At 36.1% G+C, this 15,911-nt stretch overlaps 1 protein-coding gene across 1 annotated transcript in view; it reads right to left on the bottom strand.

The window, feature by feature from the left end:
- The window catches only part of Ranbp17 (RAN binding protein 17), a 285,855-nt gene that overhangs the window by 233,174 nt on the left and 36,770 nt on the right, over positions 1-15,911 (bottom strand). The window contains exon 12 of the mRNA XM_026401323.2: positions 15,294-15,487. Within this exon, the coding sequence (XP_026257108.2) occupies positions 15,294-15,487 (194 nt within the window). The remainder of the gene's footprint in view (positions 1-15,293; positions 15,488-15,911) is intronic.

Genomic DNA, 15,911 nt, shown 5'->3' with positions numbered 1-15,911 from the left:
ATATGTGTAACAATCAAAAAGCTACCAAAATGAAAGCCCAAGTATTCGAAAGTTATCTTATGTACTGCAGAAGTGTTCTGTGACAACATAAAAGTTTACAGCAATGTCTGCTATCCCCTAGTGACATGTCCTCTAGAGCACTGCATTCTCGGCCAAACCTCCTGTGTCCTGGGCCCTAAATACGCAATGGGTATTTTTCAGGTTCCTCACTTCTACCTTGAGAATATTCTCCCTCTCTCCACAGCAAAAGCACTAAGCTTTACGTGTCTATCATCAAACACAGACACTACTGATACAATTATCAACTCTTCTTCAAATTATTACTCCTTTTGAAGGTATTGGTTCCTGGCTCACTGTCACTCTTTCCAACAACACTTCTATCATAATCGCTACTGATTTCAATCTCTCCAAGGATAAATTTTTTTACTTCCCTTTGGTCTACTAAGCATCTCCAGCCCATGAAGCTATCACCTTTTTTAAAAAAATATATAATTTTTTAAATATCTTTATTTTGTTTACTTACTTGTATGTGGTGCTGAGGATTAAACCCAGGGCCTCGCACATGCTAGGCGAGCGCTTTACACTGAGCCACAACCCCAGTCCCTCTATCACCTTTTTAAAAATGAACTTTACTGAAATATCATTCACATACCATACAATGAACATATCTAAAGCATAAAATCCAATGCTCTACAGTGGATTCGTACCCCACTGTGAACCCCACTGCCACAATACAATATGGAATATTTTGATCTCTCAAACTAAATCCCATAGTCATTGGAGTCACTATGCTTTCTGCCCTGGCTTCACCCTAAGCAACCACTAAGCTACTTTACATTTCTTTATCCTTTTCCCATTCCACACATTTCATGCGTGGGATCACTTAGCTTATTTTCAAGATTCACCCAGATTCCAACATGCATCAATACTTCATTATTTTTTATAACTGAATAACATCACACTGTTTGAACATTTAATATTGTCTAGATATAAGCCCTTTCCGAGTTATTACATATAAATATTTTCTACCATTTTGGGGTTAGTTATGTTTTCACTTTCTTGATGATGTTCAGTGAACCACAAAATTTTTAAATTTTGATGTAGTCCAATTTATTTGTTTTTTTGTTGCCCATTTTGGTGTCCTAAGAAACAAAATCATGATTCTCCCTAAACACAAATCATGACTTACTCCTCTGCTTTCTTCTAAGGGTTATATAGTCTTAACTCTTACATCTAAATCTAAGCATTCCAGTCCTGACACCAAAATGGTGAGTAAAGAAGAATTCAGGTGACTCCAGCCCCAGTTGTCATCTGATTACAGTATCTGAGACATCCCAAAGAAGAACAATGCATCTGAGATTTATTCATGTCCAGAAATTCAGAGATAATAAAACAAATTGTTGTTTGACAAGTCACCAAGTAGTGACAAAAGATCACCAGAACACAACCCTCCAGGTATCCATTTACTCCTTCCTTGATAGATTTTGTAATTTTGTTCTTAGTACTAATGGCTTTCTAACCTGATTTGTATTTTATATATTTATCTTGCATCATTACCTGTCTATTCCAATGGAATGGAAAACATACGTGATCACATATTTTTATATATTGAGTTTTCTATTGCATCTCCAAAGCCTAGAACAGTGCCTGGGCCAGTAGCTATCTACAGACAAGGGTCATGAGTTAAGAAATCATTACCCAGAAAATTAGTATTAGAAATGAACAATAATATATAAAAGCATTAGTACGAAGCTATCAAATATAATCTTGGTATTTAGCTGGATAATATGGTATTTCTTACACACATTAAACCATTCCCTAAACCTCAACAATTTTAGACTAAAAGTGTTCAGAAATATAAAAAAAATTAATTAGTTATTTTGAGAAATAAGCCAGACACAGAAAGAAAACTACTGCAAGGTCTCATTTATACTAGGAATTTAAAATAAATGTGGTAGGGGGTGGGGACACGGACACACACACACACACAGACTGGTGGTTACCAGAGGCAGGGAGGAGAGAGATTAGGTCAAAAGGTACAGACTTGCCAGTTACATGGGATGAGAGCATCTAGAGATCTAACACACAGCAAGGAGACCACAGTTAATAATACTGTACACTGAAAATTCCTGAGGGAAGATTTTAGGTGCTCTTATCCACCCCACCCCAGACACATTATGCTTTGGATATGAGGCACCCCTCCAACCATGGACTAAACCTCTGAAATTTGGGCCCAAAATAAACTTCACCTTCTAAGTTGTTCTTGTTATGTGTTTTGAGTCAACAGCAATGGAAAGCTGACTTAACACAAAAACTGGTACCTGACCAAGCATTTGGAACTGGCCCATTGGAGGAATTTGGGAAAGTTTAAAGAAGCAGGCTGGAGAAGCCTTAGAATGTTGTAAACAGTCTGATGGGCAATTCAGGTAGGAGTTCCCCAGAATGCTTACAGGAATGCGAACAGTAAAGACTGTGCTCAGGAGGTTTCAGAGGGGAATGATGACTCAACTTGGAACTGAACTTGTGGCCACACATTACCACCTGGCAAAGAATCTGTCTGCATTCTGCCTATATCCTGAGACTTTTGTGTGAGACTGCATTTAAAGGTGAATTACTAATTAATCTGTCAGAGGAAATTTCAAGGCAGTAAAGCATTCAGGTGGTAGTATGAGTATTGCTGATGGCTTTTAACCAGGTTTACTGTGAAAAGCCGAGAGGAATGATTTGAAAACTGCCAGAGAAGATGCCCATGTGAACTGGGGCTAAGGAAATTACAGCTACTGAAGAGTTTTTTGGAGAAGCTAAGTACTCTGCATAGACATGATAGGACGTATGCCTGAAGGGCACCTCAGGAATCAACAAGACCACACCTATCAAAAACTCAAGAGTGTGGAAACAGAAAACTTCCTCCTAGCAGGGAACCCTGCTAGGAAGTTATTTCCACAGATTTTGTTTCATAGTGCTCAGCTGCCCAGGCATTTGGGATGCTGCTGCCATGGGACAAGGGGACTGGCTACTGTTCAAGGTGGCAGTGGACCTTGACATCACCCACATGGTGTTGGTTCTGCAGGAACACAGAATGCTAGGGTTAAAGGGTCATGGAGACTTTCACCAAGATTTCAAAAGACTACAAGCCAGGCAACGCATGGTAGGGTCAGAATCACTGGAGGTGGCCTGAAAGATTAATGTGTAAAGCTGTGAGAGGGAAGCAGAAGCTTGAATGCAGCTCCCAGGGATTAAGAGATTCCAGTAACACAAGGGAAGCTTCTGGCTGCAGTTAGAACCAACCTAAGAGAGAGGTCATGTGAACTGCAACCAGCAAGGATGTAGGAACGGGCTTCACAAGTCCTTGAAGATCACATCTTACCACCATGCACCCCAGATGCTGGATAATGGAGCTACAGACTTTGCCCCACTGAGTTTTGGTCATCTTTGGGTCTCATTCCCTTTAAGCCCCTTTTCCTCTATCTTAGAATGAAAATGTTTACTGTGCCATTGTATTTGGGATATATGTCACGAGCTTTAGATTTTTTAAAAAATATTTTTCAGTTGTCAATGGACTTTTATTTATTTATATGCGATGTTGACAATTGAACCCAGTGCCTCATGCATGCTAAGCAAGAGCTCACCACCAAGCTACAACTCTAGCTCCAAGCTTTTGATCTTTACAAGAGCTAAAAGACAAGAATTTGCCTTGAGTCTCAGATGAGACTTTGGACTTGGACATCTAGGCAATACTGGAACAGTTAAATTATAGGAACTCTTGGAGATGGACTGAATGCATTTTGCTTTGTGAGATGGACACGAGTTTTGGGGGCCAGGGAATGAATGTTACAGTTTGGATATGAAATATCTCGCTAAAAAGCTCATTCTAGCAATGGAGCAATGGAGTTGGCCAACCATGAACTGAACTTCTGAAACCATAAGCACAAAATAAAACTTTCCGTCCTCTAAGTTGTTTTTGTTGAGTATTTTGGCCATAGTAACAGAAAGCTGGCTTACAATGATGGATAGTATATTTTGCCTAACTGTGGTATTCACTGCACTATGTATATCAAAATGTCATGCTTTATACCCTAAATATATATTTTTTAAAAGGGATCTATTTTGGTAAAAGAACTGTATTCACAACATTTAAAGAACCACATAAACCCATAAATCTAAGTTACACTTAGGGAGAAAAAACCTGATACATGAGTTCCCATCTATAATGTTTTAAAATTCTCCTTGTATAATAAGACTAAATTTCTATTCTAATTTTCCATTTTTCTATTATCCTGAAATGTTCAAAGCACTTGTTTTAGCAGCTGTTCAAGCACAGAACATTTTTTCCTTAACAAAATAATTATTGCTGTAATAATCTGTAATTATGGTTTATAACTGCAATAATCCCAAAGAAATCAGTCATTATCATAGATCACAAGTAATCGTTAACTACTGTTAATGACCTATTTCTTAGGGATTATTGTTTTCGTAAACCATGACCATATCACCACAAATACGAAAAAGCAAGACAATATAATACAAATGAGATCATAATAATAAACTTATTTTGTAACATTAAAAGCCATTAAGCATCTAAATTAAAGCACACATAACGAGAGCATATAATTTTCTTTGTTCAACACTAACTGAAGTGTTTACTCTGCACAAAAGAAACTGAACACTACTACACACAATGTACAAACTAGAGCCATGTTAGGCAATTTTTTCTTGATAACAAAAAACAAGTATTTTTTAGCAAACAGCAGAAAACTTTAAAAGGCAAAGAGATTTCTTCTTACTGACCTTTTGACTGAAAGGAAGGAAACAAATATTTATTTAAATTTTTCTATAGATCATGTATATTTGAAATGTTATTTTATAAAAACTAAATAATGTATCCAACCATAAAAACTTCTTCTGGTCTGACAATTTATCCAGTACAGACCTATTAAATATTGTTAAATTATTACACTTCAGTTAAGGCCACTCATGTATCTCTGAATGTATCTATACTTTCATTCAACATCCTTTTGAAGGAAAACAGGTCTTAGATTTTACAACTGAGCTATTTTACATTTTATTGTAATATGTATTGTATATAAATGCATATTTAATGTATATGAAATAAGACAAAATAAATAAATACCCCCAGAACCAATAGCATTACCAATACTATCACACTGTCTCCACACCATTCCCTGAGCTTTCCCCTTTACCTACCACCCTGGAGGCAACCAGGATCCTATACTTGGTGCTTGCTATTTTTTGAAATTTTAGTTTTATCACTTATGCATACACTTGTTTGGGGACTTTATTAAAAGTTTCATTCTGTAAGTAACTTCTTGAGAATTGCTTTTCTTCACTAAATACTTGACATTTATCCTTATTGAATACACCTACAGTTCATTCATTTTTATTGCTACATAATATTCCATTGTATAAATAAATTATAATCTGTTTATCCATCTTCAGGTTGATAAGAATTTGAGCTTTTTCCACTTTTTGTCATTATAAGCAATAATGGCGTGAACATCATTTCATATACTGTATTATCTTATGCAGAGATTTTCTAGAGGACACATATAAAAGTAGAAGTACCACGTCAGTAGGTATTCAAATATTTCACTTTTAAGAGAACATCAAATAGATTTCTATTCCATTTACAATGGATTGCTTTTATACTCCTACCAAAAGTGCATAAAAATTCCCTTTGAACCACATTCTAAGAATTCTTGTTTTCCCAGTGTGCTGGGAAAAAAAACCATAGTCCATGTAGATGATTAGTAAGGAAGCCGAGCATTCTCTCATATCTATGTACCATTTGTGTTTCTTTTTTTTTTTTTTTTTTTTTTGCAAAATGCCCATTAGGGTCTATTGATACTTTCATAAAGAACTGGTGGGTAGGGGTGTGTGTGTATGTATGTGTGTGTTGTAAACACCTTTTCTCAGTTCTGATCTTTTAAAAATTTTACCTGAGTCAATTTTAATAGTTTATATCTATTAATTTATTCATTTCGGATTTCTTAATTTACTGACATCAGAAAACACTAAGAATAACTTTTATCTTTTAAATCTTTGCTGTGTCTACCTTTTGTTCCTAATATTATTTATTCATAGATTTTCTTTTCTTTTAGGTTTAGGGTTGTGTGTGTGTGTGTGTGTGTGTGTGTGTGTGTTTGGTACCAGGGACTGAACCACTGGGCCACATCCCCAGCTCTTTTTACTTTTTATTTTGAGACAGGGTGTTGCTAAGTTGCTTAGGCCTCACTAAGTGGCTAAGGTTCACTTTGAACTCAAGATCCTCCTGCCTCAGCCTCGCAAGATGCTGGGTTATAGATATACGCTACCAGACCTGGCAATCTTACTAGTCTTTTTTCAAAACATCCTTTCTTCTTCTTTTTTTATAAACTGTCAGTGGACCTTTATTTATTTATTTAGTATATATTTTTTGCTGTAGATGGACACCACACCTATTTGTTTGTTTATTTTTATTTATTTATTTTTATGTTTATTTTTATGAACCCAGTGCCTCACACATGCTAGGCAAGCGCTCTACCATTGAGCCAAAACCTCAGCCCTCTTATTAAGTCTTTAGAAAGATCTAGCTTCTAATATTTTTATTCTGAGTCTATGTTTTTTAGTTGATTTCTGCTCTTTGTTTCTTCCTTTCTCCTTCCACAGAATTTAATTTGTTCCTTTCATTTCGACTTCTCCAGGTGGATGCTTAGGTCACATCATTTTAGCCTTTTCTTCTTTTCTAATATAAGCTTTTGTTCAGTTTATTTCCTTTAAATTAAATTTCCTACTGCATTCCAAAAAATATTATAATTACATTATTGTGTAGCTCTATTTTTATTTTTTAAATTGTGATTTTTAAATTAGAAAACAAATATACAATTTGGAATGGATTTGAGGCAAACTGTACTACAAGCAGATTTTTTATAAGTGGCTAAACAAAGTTTAAAAAGCAAGTAATAATAAAAGAAAATGTTTCTAGTACAGGATCAGCAGCACACACAAAGTGTACAAGTACCTGAATTTAACACTCATTGTGCAATAGTGCAACTTGTAAGCACACATTATTGACTGTCTACAGACCATGGGGGATCACAACTCCACACTTCAACAATATGCTGACAGTTCCTAAAGAAAACTCCCTTCAAAAAGGCAATAACCTAGGTATTCCCTCTTTTGACAAACTCAATCTAAGTTTGGATGTGCCAAAGGGCTTGGATATACAGAGTAAGACGCATGAAACAATCATTTGACCAATTTTCTAAAGTAAGGTTTGAAGACAGTGACAATTAGGGTAGAAAATACAGAGAAATAAAAATTCTAATTACATGCGTATTTTGTCACAGTAGATGGAAACTTTTCACAGATATATTAAGAAGAAAAAGCAAACAATTTTGTATAAGAAAATTTGCAGATTCTGTAAAATGTCTTCATCTGCTGTCATCATATGTACAAACTTGTCATAGTTTACTTGAACAACAACGCCAATATCTGCTTCCCTGGTCACTCCCTCAGCCTCTTGTTAACTTCTGCCCAGGGTCAGCACACAGTGACGCTCTGTTACACTAAGAGAGCCACTGCCATCTGTCTCAAAAACATCAAATGCTTCTCTAATTTTTTTTCACTTACTCTTCCATCTTTTTTTCACCACTGTCAAAAATTCAGAGGACTGAGCTGTGTTGTGTTACATCGATATGCAGATCATGAATCATGTCCTGGGACTCTGCCTCTGAGGGATTCAGCCCCAGAGCTCTTCTGACAGCCTCCAGCCCCCTGCTGGGGCAGTTCTGTCAGAACATTCACCCAGCAGCGGGAAGCTCCTTCAGTTCTGCACTCTGCTCTTTGGTCAGCTGCTCAGCCACCACAAGCCTCAAGCTTCTCAGATGCACCCACACACTCCATTTACTCACTTCACTGCACTAATGTGGAGCTCTAGTTTTAAACTGCCTTAAGGATGGCTTCTCACATCTCTAAATTACTTGGAAGTGTATTTTTAAAACTCTTAGTAAAGATCTGTTGGCAGCAAACATTCTGCAGGAGTTATTTTTGCCAGACTCTATTCTCTTTCTCTTTTTTTGGTACCAGTGATTGAACCCAGGGGCAATTAACCACCAAGGCACATCCCTGGCACTCAGTATTTTGAGACAGGGTCTAGCTAAGTTGCTGAGGCTGGCTCTGAACTTGTGATCCTCTTGCCTCAGCATCTGTTGGATTACAGGCATGTACCACTAGGCCTGGCCTTTGCCCAACTCTTTAAGAATGATGCTTCGCCATCTTGGTTTCCATTGTTGCTGCTGAACAGAGAGCCACCATTTCACATGACTCTGTAAGTGACCTTTCTTCTCCGGCCACCTGTACTACCTTCTGCTGGGGACTACCCAGTTGAACAGGGCAGTGCTGTTTCTAGTTTTGGACTGACGTAGGCCAGGCTTGCTGTACTAGTGAATTCACATTCTCCATTAATTCAGAAAAACTCTGAGAGTCTCTTTGGTCATCACCTCTGCTCTGCCCTCACTGTTCTGTCCTTCTAGAATTCAACTGGATGGACTGAACATTGTCATACCATCTTTTAAATTTTCATTTTTCTTAATCCTCAGCATTCTTGAAAATTTCTTTAGAACTATTAGTTAACAAATTTCTTCCTTAGTGGGACTAATTCACTATTTAACAAACACTTTCATTAAATTTTAGAACACAAAGTTTTCAAAAAATTTTTAAGTTTTTTTTACATCATCCTGGTCAATTTCACTTTTCATACTCCTACTGTTTGTTCATGTGTGATTCTATTTTTCCTTTAAACATTTCATATATAATTATTTAATATCCTGGGATGCGGTTGTGGCTCAGGGATACAGCGCTCGCACAGCACGTGCAGGGCCCTGGGTTCAATCCTTAGCACCACATAAAAATAAATAAAGGTATTGTGTAAAACTACAACTAAAAAAGAAATATGAAAAAAATATTTTAAAAATCCTTATAAAATTCCAACATCTGAAGGGTCTTTGGGGGAATCCTAATTTTTGTTACAAATACTTATTTGGTTGATTTAACCTACAGATTTCCAAAGCCCTAAATTATGCCTGTTATTCTTCAGAGAAGACCTGAATTTACTTTTCTGGAATCCAGGAATCTACCAATTTGGGGCCATGTCATCCCCTTGCAGAGGGTCAACCTAACGTAGGAGTCTCAGATGTGGTACCCAGACCTCAGGCTCTGCCATCAATTTTATCACTGATATTGATGATCTACCTTTCAGAGCAACCCTGACCCTGCCTTTGCTACTAACTCTCTGATTGGCGTCCAGCTTCTGACCAGGGAAAGTAGGGAATGGTCAGAGGAAAGAGAGGAGTACAGAGAAAAAACCTGAGACACCAAAGTCACTGCTGACTCTTTACTTTTAAAGAAGTAAGTATTCACTGTCTGGAACACAAACTAAAGATGAAAATGTGATTTTATAGGTCGCTGGCTAAACATGATCCAAATTAATGTTTATACATAGAATATAAATCCAAAAAGGCTCTATATAATGCTGCACTATGCCATCAGGTAAAACAAAACAAAAACACTACAACACAAGCTTACAGGATCAGCACATATTACAAAAAGATACTCGACTGGAGACAGGTGGGGACTGAAATCCAGCCTGTCCTCCACTCACCCACGTACATCCTAGTGCTAGCACACCTGTCTGCAAGAAGTGCAATCATTTTTCTAATTTATACAAAAGCACCAAACGTACTACTGGGTTTGTAAGAGGGTAAAATAAATCCTTAATGGTCAAAATGATTTGAGGACTGAACTTTAAGAGACAAAGGCACAGAAACAAGCAAAAAGCTTGAACTTCTACCCTGGAAGCCAAAGGAGAAGGTCTAGGAGGAGTTCTACCTGAGAAGTCCAATAAGAACCCTGTACCTAAAGCTGATGCAAACAATGACCCCCTTAGTGAAAAGGTAAGCTTGGGGCGGGAAAAAAACATACCTAGACAAAGCAACGCAGAAACCTGTCTGACCTGACTTCAATGCTTGGTGGACAGGAGGAAAAAAACTTCTAAGTCAGACCTGACAGGATTTGTAGCCTTAACATAGACCACCAGTGATACAAAAAAGCTTGTTCTAAGTTTAAATGCTAATTAAGTTGATAGCCTCCTCTTCTCCCCACTCAGTTAGTGAACTAACACTTCAATTAAAAGACAAAACATGCTTGCAATGGACTTTTTAAAAAGGAAGAACTATATACTTACTCTATTAAGAGACAGTTTAGATATGAAGACAGACTGATAGTAAATGGATAGATTTATGCAGTAAGAGGGCAGCAGTTGTAGTTATACCAGATAAGATAAACAGTAATACCAGATTAAAAAAAAAAAAAAGATTGTCTACTTTTTCCTTAAGAGAGAATGAGAGAGAGAGAGAGAAAAAAAGATAATTTTAATATTTATTTTTTAGTATTTGGCGGACACATCTTTGTTTGTATGTGGTGCTGAGGATCGAACCCGGGCCGCATGCATGCCAGGCGAGTGCGCTACCGCTTGAGCCACATCCCCAGCCCAAAAGTAGACAATCAAAACTAAAAACTCGATCTTTAAAAGCTAGTTAGGAAGGCAAACCACAGATCAGAAGAAAATATTGCAAAACATGTGAAAAAAGGATCCTCTATAGAATGTAAGGTATTCTTACAATCCCACAATAAAAGCATATGGAAAGGAACCAATTGGCTGATTTAAAAATGAACAAAAGAGGTGAGGTGAACAGACTTTTCACAAAAGAGTTCATGCTGAGCACATGAAAGGTACTCAACATCATTAATATTAGTGGAATGCAAATTATAAACACAATGAGATACCATTAGACACTCAGTAGAACAGTTACAGTTAAGAGGACAGAGAACATCAAAGGAAAATAAGGATGTAGAATAACACTCTTAATATGGTTAATGGGAATGAAATTTTATACACATATTTCATAAAACAGTACAGCAGTATCGCATGCTACTAAAAACACATGTCCCCTATGATACAACATCCACCTTATTTGCCACCCCTGACCTGCATAGGCAGCTGAACTTAAGGTCCTTCGTGTGAATTTGCAGGGACACCAGATAAAACACAGACACAATTTACCTTTACACAAGCTTCAGGATGGCTTCTCCACTCTCGGCCTCAGGCTCCCCAAAAGGGAGAGCAAGAGAAAGTCACAAGAGGCTGGTGAGAGGGAGCGAGCATTTTCGGAAGTGGGCTTTTATTGGGGGGAACTCTTGTTCTTTAGAAAGTTCTATCCAAAAAAGGCCAGAAGGGGCATGGTTACAAAGGTCAGATGAGTGTAACTCAACCCCAGGGGCAACGCCTATATCTGAAGTCCTGCCTTTGCTATCTCAACTGGGACAACACCCAAGTCACCACACAGGTGGTGATTGGTCAGAGCCTCTTGCTTCAGGACTGGAAGGCGTGGGTCATTCAGAGTGGCTCCTCACACTTACTTACCTAAGAGAAATAAAAATCTAAAGACACATAAAGACTTGTCCACAAATGTTAACAATATCACTATTTATATCAGCTAAAAACTGAAAATACAATTCAAGTGTCCATAACTGGTGAATACATAACTATGATAGTCATACTATAGATAACTGTGCAGTAATAAAAAAGAACAAAATATCAATATAGTAACACATTTGAATCTCAAAAATATTATGCCACACAAGGTCAAACACAAAAGACTACTCATTGTACGATTCCATTTACATACAAATCTAAGAGAGACAAACCACAGTGACAGAAATTATACTAGCCGTGCCTAGACCTGGAATTACAGGAAGCCATCAAGGACATGAGAAAATTACTGAGAGTGAACTCTTCCATCCCGAATGAGGTGGTAGTTACATGGAGATACACAGCTGGGTATAAATGCTAAATCCATCAAACTGTAACTTGAAAATTAATAAGTTAAAGGAGAAAGATACTTGTAATTTTCATTAGACAAAGTTTAAAGAGCTCTTAGAAAATAAAGAGGGAAAAAACTAATAATCCAAATGGAAAATGAGCAAAAGAAATGAATACTTCATTTACAAAAATGAACGATCAATTGGTTCTTACATAAATTTTAACATTTAAACTGATATGAGAAACGCAAATGTTAAATTATGCTGAGAAAGCATTTTTCATAGATAGGACTGCCAAAATTCCAAAAGCTTGGTAATGCTGTCCTATGAAGGGTACATGGAAACAGTCTCACACATTGCTGAAAGATAAGTAGGATAGCCCTTATAGAAAACAACTTGGTGAAATTACAAATACATTAACCATTCCACCAAGAGCAATTTCACTTTGATAAATTTATATTATGAACTTGCACACACATAAAATATACAAAAGTTAATCTATACAGCAAAGTTTTTAATAAGACTATAAATAACTCAAATGACTATCATAATAGAAAAAATAAATTATGACACATTAAAAAGTAAAATATTATAGACCTATAAAATATAAGAGCTCATTATACAGTAATTTGAAAACAGATATAAAACACATTGTCAAATGAAAAAAAGCAACAACAACAAAAAAGAACAGTGAGTATGGTATAGCATATTCTATATAAATAAGAGAAGATAAGACTTTATGTAATTATTTCTGTATAAGCATATAGAAACTGGAAAGATAAAGCTAGTAAGAATGATCACTTGCAAGAGTGAAGATGATAGGAAAAAGAATGCTTTTTAATTTTTTGACAATGTAAATACAAAGAATTTGATGAATTAATTGAAATTAGTTCAATGTGAAAATGTTTAAGAGAATGAGTAGACATCTTAAAATGATATGCAAAGACAGGTCACAAAACTAAAAGACAGTATTTACAATTCTAAAACCAAAAGGATTTGTGTCAAAAACATAAAAAGGGGCTGGAAGTGTGGCTCTGTGATAGAGCCCTTGCATGGCACCCATGAGGCCCAGGGTTCTATCCCCTGCACTGTACACACACAAATCAATCTGTGTGTCTACCTATCGGGCTCTTAAAGTCAGTAATTGAAAGACAAATAATCCAAAAGTAAAGAGGAAATGAGCAAAAGATTCACATCTATTTCACTGAGGGTGATAAAACAGTAAGTAAACATGAGATAATGCTAAACTCTATCAGGAGAGAGCAAAGTAAAACATTCATCAGGTATATTCTCTCAACCAGACTGGCAAAAACTCAAGTCTATAATTTGAGCTGTTGGTAAGTGTCTAGGTCAGAGGTCAGTCAACTACAGTCTGTGAGAGCCTCCAGTTTTAAAATAAGTTTTCTGGGATCACAGTCAAACATACACTCTCTAGCTGCTTCTAGCTGCAAACCAGAAGTGAATAGCTATAACAGAATCCTAAAACGTTTCCTATTGGGCACCTTAAGAACAAGTTTGCCAATTCCTGATATAGATCGATGCTAACTCCTGCAGACTGTTGGTGGATGTAAACTAGGAAAAGCACTTTGTAAAAGCGTCTGACCCTGTCTACTGACGCTGAATATGTAACACATAAACCCAATAGTCTCTCTAACACTGAATGTATCAGAAAAAATTGAGAAAGCAACAAACACCCATTGACAAGAGAATCATAAATTGTCCTATATTTAAACATTAGTGCAAGGCAATAAAAATGAGAGCACTACGCACATCATTATAAGCTCTTAAAACGCATTACTACTAATAATAAAGTTATAGAAGAATAATAAGTCCAGTGAAACTCCATTTGTATCAAGTTCAAAAACATACAAACCATGTATTCTTTTCAGAATATACAGTACAACTATGAAGAAAAGGCATCAACTGGTAAACACAAAATGCAAAATTGTATCTTCTGCTGGTAGGAAGGAAGCTGGAAAGATGAATAGGGGGTGCTGCAAAGACATTGGCTCTGACTTACCCTCTAAGACAAGTGATCATGTTTATTAATGCTATTCTCTATGTCTACATACACAGATGAATGTATTCTTCTATGTATTTGATGGTTAATAACTTTCAAAGCTCTACCAAAGAAATTAATAATGAAGACATTATGTTGCAAAGTATTGGTTTTCCCCCATTTAATTTCCATAATTATATTCCAGTAAGAAAAAATATTTAGTACTCTCCTAAATATACTCCCTCAGCAGTACTATGCAACTTCAAAATGTGATACAAATAAAAGGCATCTTAAGAAAATGTTATGCAAATGTAAAGGACAATCTAAAGATTATATTTTTAAAGAGTTGAGATAGGCAATCACTGGACGTAAATTTGACCATGATCCTTTATCAAATTCACTTTCCAATGCAAGGTAAAGGTAACAAATATAGAAAAAAATTTAAAATTATAATCAAATTGTCTTCTATTAGAATTGTATGCATTCAGTTCCATTCTTAAAATGCAGCTCACTTAAAAAATGTGAAAATGTATTTTATTTTTATTCCCTGCCATATTCCTGAAAGAATCTAAAGAGATAGAAATAAATGCTTCCTCCTTTAATAGGGGATTAAAGACAAAATCATGAGAAAAGTGAGGAATAAAAAAAAAAATTAAAGTCATGGTGAAGGCTAATACATCAAGGTAAAACCATAAGGAGGTTTTACACAAGTTGTTTACTGGCTGATATCTGCAATCGACTATAGAAAAGATGAAAACATACAGTTAAAAGTTTTGTACTATCTGCTCAAGGATGATTTTCAACTTTTTTTTTTTTTAATGAGAACATGTCACTTTTTTTAAAAGAGAGAGAGAGAGAGAGAGAGAGAGAGAATTTTTTAAAAAATATTTATAGTTTTATTTTGTTTATGCACCACATAAAAATAAACAAAATAAAACTATAAAAAAAATGACATGGGGGCTGGGGATGTGGCTCAAGTGGTAGCGCACTCGCCTGGCATGCGTGCGGCCCGGGTTCGATCCTCAGCACCACATACAAACAAAGATGTTGTGTCCGCCGAGAACTAAATAAATATTTTTTTAAAAAATTCTCTCTCTCTCCCTGTCTCTCTCTCTCTCTCACTCGAACCCAGGCCCTTGAACATGCTAGGCAAGCGCTGTACCACTGAGCCACAACCCCAGCCGTTCAATTTCTTTTGATATTGATTCTATAGAGAAGTATTCCTAAGAATCTTAAAAAGAATTTAAAATTAACTATCAAGCGACCAAAATATCTAGCAGGTTAATAAAATTAATGATTTATTAGGGGACCAAAAACTGGAGGGAAATACCTGAAAATAATCTGCATTAAGATTATTCAATGAAGTAATTAATGATACCACTTAATATTCAACATATTACTCATGAAATTTACTGACCTTCCTGAATTGCCATATCCACAGTTATCCCAGAAGCTGAATGAAGAAGTTTTTGGTAATTCTGTGCATTCTGGTCAAATAACTGTACAAGAAGAGAGCACGTCTTTTCATATTCACATCTGCTGACAGTGCACAACTGCTCCAGCTGCTGAAACACAGTAGCAGTATCATCCAGTGGGTCATCTAAATGGTCTCTGTGAACACATAAGCATGTAGATAACATCAGAAAGTATTTTTATTCACCACAAACTTTACATTAAATAAAACTATGATGGATAAAGAAACAAGAAGGGCTGGGGTTGTGACTCAGTGGTATGGCGCTCGCCTCACACAAGTGCGGCCCTGGGTTCGATCCTCAGCACCACATAAAAATAAATAAATAAAATGAAGGTATTGTGTCCAACTACAACTAAAAATATTAAAAAAAGAAATAAGACAAATGGATTTGGAAAGCAAGAAATAAAATGTCTATATATCAAGATGACTTGATTATGCACACAGAAAAAGCCAAAGAAACCGCAAAAATGCTACCAAAATAGGTGAATTTACTAAGATCACATAGACTTCAATGTAAATTTTAAAAATAAAACTTCTAGAAGAAAAAAAGAAAATCTTTGT

This window comes from Urocitellus parryii, chromosome 1 (genome assembly GCF_045843805.1).
Source record: "Urocitellus parryii isolate mUroPar1 chromosome 1, mUroPar1.hap1, whole genome shotgun sequence".
Classification (NCBI taxonomy): Eukaryota; Metazoa; Chordata; class Mammalia; order Rodentia; family Sciuridae; genus Urocitellus; species Urocitellus parryii.
Note: the sequence above shows the minus strand (reverse complement) of the source record. Positions and strands in the feature narration are given on the sequence as shown.